Source organism: Rosa chinensis, chromosome 3 (genome assembly GCF_002994745.2).
Source record: "Rosa chinensis cultivar Old Blush chromosome 3, RchiOBHm-V2, whole genome shotgun sequence".
Lineage (NCBI taxonomy): Eukaryota > Viridiplantae > Streptophyta > Magnoliopsida > Rosales > Rosaceae > Rosa > Rosa chinensis.
The window spans coordinates 48,085,050-48,095,111 of NC_037090.1; the positions used below are offsets into that span (position 1 = coordinate 48,085,050).

At 36.1% G+C, this 10,062-nt stretch overlaps 1 protein-coding gene across 1 annotated transcript; it reads right to left on the reverse strand.

The window, feature by feature from the left end:
• Positions 1-772: 772 nt before the first annotated feature.
• Positions 773-9,861, reverse strand: LOC112192670 (protein EMBRYO SAC DEVELOPMENT ARREST 30). The gene is given in 11 exon segments (XM_024332508.2): positions 773-1,662; positions 2,409-2,962; positions 4,563-4,691; positions 4,761-4,851; positions 7,584-7,696; positions 8,478-8,721; positions 8,821-8,909; positions 8,998-9,068; positions 9,156-9,240; positions 9,314-9,453; positions 9,456-9,861. Coding segments are annotated over 11 exon segments (1,989 nt in total). The 5' UTR covers positions 9,487-9,861; the 3' UTR covers positions 773-1,220.
• Between the last annotated feature and the right edge of the window lie 201 nt (positions 9,862-10,062).

Genomic DNA, 10,062 nt, shown 5'->3' on the forward strand with positions numbered 1-10,062 from the left:
CTCAAAAAATTATCTCTCTTGTGAACACCGGAAGCCCTTCTAATGAGGACCACTAAAATAAGGACTAGTTAAGTACTTTTTAATTAACGGTTGACAGTACTTTTGACAGTTGACCCATTGACAGTACTTTTTAATTAACGATCAATCAACCATTAGATGTTGATGTATGCATGAGTATATCACTTCTGAAAATCCTTATCCAAATTGTTAATCGTTAAGGAACCAAACTAGATCAAATTAATGGATAAACCAAATCTGTCAAACATAAACAATTGATGTTCATAATTGATAAATCATGATTATGAATGTCTCAATGATTTTCAATTTGAGTAAAAAATTGCATGAATGATCTATACATAAATATCTACATATCTAATGGTTGATTTGCAAAAATGTGATCTAAAAGTGAGTCCAACACAAAAGTCCTCAATTCGTCCTTATTAGAAGGGCTCCCTGTGAAACACTACTGTCAAAAAAACGATACCACCCATTCTTTGCAAAAGGGCTCTTGCCACCATGCCAGTTTCTCTATTATCACTACCCATTTGATGCTTCGAAACTATATAAACCAACTCAAAATTCACAATTCATAACTTAAGAGTTCAAGTCACAAACCAGATAAAAACATGGTCAGACAGAAGACTTTTCAACAGGAACCTCTTTTACAATTTATCTTACACCCAACTGAAGCATCTTTATTCCTTTTTTCTTCCCTCCTTTTCTTTTCAGTTTTCTTAATCAAAAGTAATGCAAGAAATCCAAAACAAATCAATATCAACAAATAATATTATTGGTAAATAATAAAAGTTGAACAAAGTAATGACCAAAAAAATTCGCAATGACTGATTCAGTGTAGTTCTCACTTGTTCTGTATAAAAAATTACAGTGGTGGCTGATCTAGTAGGGACTTTTCCTATGACTGAAAAACAAAAACATAAAAACCGGTAAAAGAGTAAAGATGTACATACTCTGATCAGCTAGCCAAAGTGCGTTGATCTTTTTCCCACTCATTTGTATGAAGGTAACTCATTTCTGTTGCTATAAAAAAACCCAAGAATTGACCCAAAGAATATATATGAATACCAATGTCTCTTAAATGGAAAAGAAGGAACCATGATGTTATCCTCTATCTCCAAAACTCCCCATTTCAGAAAATGTTGCAAACTGAATTCTTCTTTATCGTCATATGATGGAAGCTGTATCATCTGTAACTACAAAATTTAGTCATTTGGATCCATTTCATCATCCTGATCAAAAACTAGAGTCACATTAGTTCTGTCATCATTTGATTCTGGTTCTTCAACCACAATATTGTAGTCTGATGATTCATTGTCATCTGATTTACCCACTTCTTCCCCAGTTGACTGGGCTGGAACTTCTTGACCATGCTGCATCCATTTGGGGCACTCTTCTTCCCCTCCATATACAACTCGGCCATCATTACCTTTTAAATGAACTGAAGACTCAGCAGAAGATATTCTACAAGAGCATTCCGGGAGTGGGTGTGAAATGAATGATGTTGGTTTTGAGAAAAGCGATTGCCTAATTAGGCCCTCCTCACCCAAGCTTTTGTTAAGATGTTCCTGTACCGAGAGTATCCAATTATGCTTGTGGTGGTACATATTGTCCCTGGTCATGTTGAAAAGTTCTGCTACAACTTTCCTGTTCGAAAAGAGCAGAAAAGTGAAATAATAATTATTTATCATGCAGGTCAAGTAAAAAAAAAAAAAAAAAAAAAAAAAAACATGTTCACGAAGGCTTTTCCAAAAGCAATAAATTATACAACTACATGATGGATGTCTAAAACAAATTGTTTTCTCATCAGCCCCAGAAAATAGATAACTAAACGATCATCATACTGACTGTGCAACCGCCAACCACTTAAGTTACTTTCTATTCTTCATTTTTTTTCTCTCTTTTGGTTGATTGACTTTCAATTGCAGGCACAATGCTCCTACTCAATAAATCCATGATTCTTTTCAAAAAGGGAAGAAAAAAGGGCACCTACATAAACCAGGGGTTAATTAAACTGTCTGGGCACTATAAAGTAGGAGAACCAGCTATTGAAATAAAATTAGAACATAAAAATTAGATTTTGCAAAAAAGCACTAGAAAGCTGAAACCCACAAATATCAATAAAGTGTCCATCCACAAAATTGAGCATTTAAATATATCCCATTAATACATAATATTAGACAAGAACATGAATTTTGATTTCAAAGGATAATCATACAAAGAGGGTTTTAAGAAGAGTGGAAATACCATGTATGCAAAAGTACTAATCATTAACCTTCAAATCTTCAAATCTTCAGGTGCGATTCAAAATAATTTATATAACTCAAGTTCAGATAGTTCATTTTGTAAGCTGCCTTGTCCACTTCATAACAGTATTTTAACGAATATCTTACCTGTCTGGTCGGTATGTTCTCGAAGAAGCAATCTCATATAAACGGTGTCCCATGACCAAGCTTGAAAAATCGGGCCACCCACTGCCATCATTGTGAAAACCAGGAAAGAATGCATCTGATTCCACTGCAACAATATAATCAAGAGCATCCCAAAGTAGTCTATGTGCTTGCATCCTTCGCTCCACCTTTGAAGGCTCTGGTTCAGTGTCATTCTCAGTAATCCAACCATACCAACCTTCTTTTTCATGCTGATAGATAGGTCTACTTGGAGGTGGAGGAAGAGGACGAGGCCTAGGACCGGCTCTCTTCCATTCTTCTTTAAGCTGCTCCTCACTTTTTGCTGGAGGTGGTTGATAAGGATTAAGAGGAAGAGGTGTTTCAGGCCCTAGTAAATCAGAGAGTTCTTTATTTGTGCACAAAGAAGTGCGATCTACTAAGTTGGCAAACATGGCACGCAGAGGAACTAGAATACGTTGACCCCCAAATGTTTCAGAACCAGTCAGATATATGATTGTTTTAGGAGGATATCCCATTGCACGAAGTAGAATACCAACCTGTGAAAGTCTCAACACATAAGCTAGGTAATGAACCACCATTAGAAATTATGAAAACTTGACACCTGATGGCAGTATTCCAGAAAGTCCCAAAGAAGTTTCAAGCAATAACAATACACTACTATCAAGCCAAGTCAAGACAATTATCAAATGTTGAAGATTGAGATCTTGTGCCAAGCTGAAGATTATTGAGCAGAAACTTGACATTCAGAGTTGGTTGAGAGGTTTTTAACACCAAAATGTCTTTATTTCACTTCTTTTTAGCTCCTATCAAGTAACTACCAAGTTTCGAGCTTCATACACCTGCTTAATCTATGTAGATAGTTTTATTGTCACTACCCTCTAGACATGCGCTACAGGTGCACCAAGAGGCTTTTTTTAATTGTAAAATAATTATGTCCTTGCTTCAAATATGTAACGAGCAAACAAACAAACAAAAAAAAAAATACACCAAAGTACCAAAAATAATATCATAAAGCTGTGCAGTTGAAGAAGTTGGATAGGTGGAGAGGGTGTAAGATTGGGGAGAAAAACATGGGCATTTGTCTTCTTGTACTTTTGAGTATATTTGATTGTGTTCTTTTGGTTTATATTTAAAGAGGGCATTTTGAGGGTCTTTAAATGTTTAACCATTAAGTGGAATTGGTTTCCTTAATGTATTTAAAAACAAACCCTTAAGCAAGTCTTAAAATACTAGGTGATAGATTTATGCCAATTTATTCCCCTAGCAAGTAGAAGGTCAAACCATCAAGTGCACATATAAAATGATATGACTACAAAAATCATAGTTCTGGTCCAACGATCGATGCGTACAAGAAACTTGGATTCTGTTTTATACATGTATCTCTTTTGTGCACACACCCCAATATATAGGTACCACAAGTTCATTATTGCATACATTTAAACTGAGATTTCATGGGTATAATAAAATCCTGGAGCTCAGCTCGTTTATATCAGCCAAGCCAAGTGATAGGGGTCTGAGCTGGCTTCATAGATATACAAAGATATAGCAGGCTGTTTTCAAGTGAAGCCTCTTCAATTAAGAACAACCTTGTTTGCTCAGTCCCAAGTTAAAGCAAATTCATATGAATAATGGAAACAGCGCATTTCATTAGCCGGTAGGAGCCCTATTCCTTTATTTTATTGGTTCATTATCCATTTTCCATAGATCGTGACCCAACTAGGGTCAGCGAACTAGGTAGTTACAGATTCAGAGTAATACAATCCATTTTTTTTATGCGAATGCCTCAAAGTGGGTGAAATTAATATGAAGGTACAATAAACAAAAAAATTCATTCCATCCTGAGCCCTAAATCCTAAATCATTCTAATAACTACTTAATAAAGAAAAATTCACCCTAAACTTTTGTAGCAACAACCTTATTCCAAACTTTAAAAGCAGAGTGAGGCTTTTGCTAAACTCCTGTAATCAATTCGAATATGGAATCTCTAGACAACTTACAATGATAAGCAGCAAAGTAGTTCAATATCAATATTTGCATTTCTATAATACCAGAGTGAAAATTTCAATACAATCAGAGGGGGAAAAAACAGCAGTGAGGATAGAAATTGACATAATACGGATATGAAATTGAGCATACCTCTTCAGGCATAAGCGGGCAAGAACCATTTTCTCTGCGGAAGTGTGAATCTACACTTAGTTCTTCCTTAACAACTCCCCGCTTAATCATTTGAGCCCTTCGATATTGTATGAGTTCAGTGTGAACATCCTACAAAAAAGTTCCAAGAGTTCACATTGAACCTTTGCTGAATCCAACTTTAAATTTAATTCATCTTACCTGAAAAAGTTCACCGCAACCATGATATGCCAAGGTTTCTCTCAATAAACCAGGATTAAATGCTAGGAAAGGTTGGCCCCATGCATGTAACCTGTGTGAAGAGGGTACAAAACCCACACTAATCAATTGCTGGTAATCATTCTAGACAAAGTAACTGAAATGCATACAAGATATTAATTCCACCCATGATTTCTTTGTTTTCATATTGAAATCAATAGTCAACTAATTGATAGAAATTTCCAGATGTGAGCCGTTCAAAAACATTCCGTGGTTAACATTACTGGTAAAAGTTGCATTATCAGAAGCATGTGATCTTTGGTAATTTTCATGTACAACAGAAGGTTAATCAGGTGAAAAAGCAAGAGTAGCAGGTGCCAATCGGAGCCGTTATTGGCACTCCCAAAAAGTCATCCTGCAGTATTTAATTTTACTTTTAAGTTTATTCTAGCAAGTTCCAATAATACCCTCATCACATTTTGTTAATGGGGCTCAACCCCTCAACTCCTCCCCAACTGATTGTCTCTTCTTCCACCACTCCCAATAACAGAATGACTTGGAGTACCCTCATCATTTCATTAGTACAGAATGACATGGAGTAGACCTCCCCACATTTCAGACAAAAAGGACAAAGAGACACTCTTACAACCAACTAGAGCCACTCAAGCATGATTTTTATTTTTTTTATTTTTGAAGTTGGTACAAACTACTGACGAGCAATCCATATCCAAAATATAAAAAAACACACAAAAGACAAAAAAAGGCAAGCTAACACCTACATTCACACCACCAAAGCTAGCAAATCCTTTTAAATATCTGGAAGAGAAATCCCTGCACTTAGCGAAGACCAAAAAGTTGACCAACTTTTAACTCAATGCGAAAGTTCTTCCACCCCTCTGTAATTCTCAAATATTCTCCTATTAAGCTCCATCCAGATAACCCAAAATGACAGCTAACAACAAACAACAAACAAAGTTTTAGCTTTCCACCCATTCCCAAAGCCTTGAAACACAACAAAGCAAAACACCCCTTGCAACAACTTCCCTAAACAGTCTCCATCACAACTGTAGAGAAAAAGGACAATGGAGAAATAAAATCCACTCTGCTCACCTATATCACAGCAGTGCGAAAGGCATACAGGATGCCTTCTCTATTTGATTATATCCACTTAAAAGATGATCTTTGAAAGAAAAAAAAAACGAATTCTGTATTTGATTATATCCACTTAAAAGATGATCTTTGAAAAAAACCATCATGTCCATCGTATCATCTAGTTGTGGAATAGAAAACGGTATATGATGGTAATTCTATTGGACACATCCTCTATATACCATCCTTTCCTGAAGTTAATAAAATCAACAAAGCACATTGACCAAGATTTTCGGGAATAAAACCCTTCTTTAACAATTCATCCATTTCCCTTTCAACTCTTTGAATCTGGAGGATTTAAAGATAATTTGACAAAATGGGCAAAGAGCCTGGAACCAGACAATGGCATGCAGTATGACTCATAAAGGTAGCTACTCACTGAAAACCATATCACTAAAGTCAACAATAATTACTGTCCAGCTTTGGGAATTCAGTCGAATATAATGTTGAGGCAAATCCAGAGGAATCACTATTAAACCTTCAGGTTCGTAATGGCTACTTGAAGAACTTATAGTGGAAATCCTACTGATGCCCAAGCGAGATGAGACTTACAGCAATCAGGCTTTCATTGAAGTGTATAAGTAGACAAAGAAGAGACTTAATGACGGCCCTTTATTTAGTATTTTTCCTTTATGGTCAAGCCCAGTACTTTAATCTTGTGCAATTAAGGTAGAGTGGCCATGGTTAAAAGTTGGGACATGGCTCAAAATCATAATTGGATATTATTTCAATAAAAATAAATAAATAAAAAGAGTCGTAGTTTTCAAGAAGTTTGAGTTAATTCTAAGAATCATGTATTTGGAAATTAACTAAGAGTGACATGCTTCACAAACCAGAAGCAATCAAGGACATACAAATAATATAAAAGGGATGACTTTTCCTGTAGCATAGGAGACTAAAAGTACAGTTGAACATCAATATAGATCATGCATGTCTTGTTTGATGAAGTGAATTTTATTTTTAGAGCAATCTCTTCTGAAGAGTTGAATCACAATTTGAAAGAGGTGTGAGGCTGTGCTCTCAACTAGAAGTAGCCTAAATACTACTAAAGTACTTCTTCATGTGAATTTCTTCTTTATAAATTTATTATTTCTACAGCATTGTTCCTTTTAGCACTTTGATTACCTACAACTCTTACCTTTTCACCTAAATATATACCTTTAGTCCTTCCCTTTTGATTCTACAGCAAATCAAGCCTACCACTCAGTTTATCAAGTTTATTAACTACCACAGGGATATACGTCAACAAATTGGACCACTGAGTTCCAGAAGCCTACACAACACTACATGCTCGGTTAATATATTCAAGCATTTTATGAGAAACGGAAAATGATTATTATAGAATAAGTCTCTTTGAGAGAATATGATCACCTTTCTCTCAAGTTTGACTGCTTTCAAACCTAGGTTTATGTGTTTCCGTCAAAATGTATTGTTCTCACATACCTAGATCTGATTTTCCAGAAAACTAGACCTACATCAACAAGTAAAAACTCCTTAAACACATACCTTAAACCTTATCCTACCAATTAACTGTAACTGTGCCTAATCCTTCAAAATTCAGCTACAGAATTCATTTTGCTGAATGGAAAAGATCTTGCACTAATTAGGTGTCCAAACAACATTATTGCTCAAATGATTGAAATCCAATAAAAAAAAAAAGGCTTCACAGATTCATACCTCTCCACCATCCGCTGTCCAAGAATTTTAATTTCTTGCCTAAATTGGAGTGAATGGAACGCAACCCTGCATCTAAGCCTTTGAAACTCAGCCATGCTTGGCGGAAGGATTGACTGAAAAGAGAATTCAAATTGCTTCAGGAAGATGAATAGTTTAAGAGTCATGCATGCATGTATATGCATGGCTAGAATGCAAAATTTAGTTAAAGCAACAAAAAACAAAAAAAAAATTATATATAGAGTTAAAATAAAGGCACGTATACTCCAATTTCAACTCCAACCACACCAACTGCTGACACGACTATTATGAATTTAAACTATATGACAGGGTCGCAGGAGGCTTCAGTTTCAAGCTCATGTCCACAAAACAAGTTTGGGGGCTTTATTGATGTTATAAAACAATATATAAATGGATGACCTTGAGAGATAGAAATGAATAGATCCTGTTGACACAAGCAAAGCAGCGGATATGTTTCCCTCTAGCCAATAGAGGTAAACAAACAGATCACCCCCTAAAAAACACAAATTTTGTTAACAGCGTCTGAACACCTTAGTTCTGAAGTTGGCAGGGTAAGGCAAGGCAAGGCAAACTAACCTATACTATAGATTATAAAAAATGTTATTAGCAAGAAAGAATATGTAAGTAAGCCATGTTGTTCTGTTAGTTAATTTTATATGAAGTAGTGTAATGCAACATTAGCTACATATCAGATCTATAGCAGATCTAGGTAACTGATTTTGCATCAATTTTTTCATCATTCTAAATGATTTCTTGGTAGTGCACAAAAAAAAAAAAAAAGATTGGAGACTTATGCAAATAGAATACTGATGTTCTATGAAAGAGATGATTTTGTAATTGTTATGTGTATATTGGTAAGAGTGAAGCAGCAGCTACCTGCAGACATCCACCATCAGCAAGAATCAAGCCAACAACCTTGGATTTCTTCAGCGATGGGAGGACTTCTTTGATATAATAAGAAGGAGAAGCTGAATTCTTGGGTCTAAAAGTTTTGAATTCATTCCTTTTCCTTGCAGCCTTGAGATTATCGGGCAGGCTCTTCACAACGATTATGTCATTTTTGAGAGATGCAATAAATTGCTCCTCGTCATAGAGATATGAGAAACTCTTAAAACGAGTACTGAGAAAGAAAGGAACAAAAAAAAAAAAAAAAGATACACATTGGTAAGAAGCAATGGAGGCTAGAAAAGTAGGCAATGAAGATTAAAGTAGGATTAACCTGATGCCCTTTGAGCGAGTGCTTTCTTGAATCTCTGGAATGACAAGAGTAGCATTTAGAAGCCTGGATATGGTGACCAGATCACAGATCTAAAAAATTAACAGAGATTCGTGAACACCGAATGAGTTGAATACAGATAAGGATTAGAATGAGCTGAATGCATTTGAGAAATCGTACCGAAGATCTTATCTTGGCAAATCCACCGAATATTTTAGCGTAAATAAAGCGAGTGGTGTGTTCATTTGGAGCTGTAGAGAGAGAATAAGAGCAATGAATGAATGAATGAATGAGCCGAGAGAGAGAGAGAGAGAGAGAGAATGAGAAATGATTCGCACCAGGATAGTTGCTTCGAGGGTTGGCATAAGGCTGCAGAGACTGCAAGGGCTTGACAGCCGCCCAGAGCCTCCTATTGGGAATTCTCTGCAACAAATCTTCATTAGAAACGGAAATGAATTCCCAAGAAAGCGAAAGTATCAATCAATCATCTACCTACCTGTCTTTGTGTTCCTAAGAAAGAATCGAAATCGTTATGAAATGCGGTCAGTGCACTATACTGGACTAAATCCACAGTCGGATACTTGGCTATAGAGAGGTGCCGAAGCAACGATGCCAAGGATAAAAGCAGCACAAAAGAGCCACCCATTTTATCTTCGATTTGAACACCATCTTCGCCGACCATCACATCCCCAGTCCCAATCCCAACTAAACCCTAAATCAAATTCACCCGCAAATCCCAGATAGATGGCAAAGGGAAAGGGAGCAGCAGCAAGATCAAATCAAACACTCTAGACTGTCTCTCTATAATAAAGTAACAAATCCAAATCCCAATAAATTATGGGAAAGGAAGAATCCTCCTTCCAACTCTCTCTACTCTCAAGATCCTGATTTTTGTTTTCTTTCCCCCTTGCTTTACCAGCTTGCCTACTCACTCTATTTCTTTTTCTTCAGACAAAACAAATAATAAATCACTCTATATTCCTTTTTTTAAACAAATAATAAATCACTCTATATTCTTTTTTTTCTTTTTCTTTGAGGAATGTTATCGTATATCTCCGCATCATGGCAAACCTACAACCTCAACTCTAAAATACTGACGTGAGACACCTACCTATCTCCACAACCTTTGAAGGATTGACATGGGTCACGTACGTACCTATCTCCACAGTCCCTAGGTATGGATTTCCACAGGATATTTACATATCACATGACCCAACATAGGACTGCTGACAATGGAGATCGAAC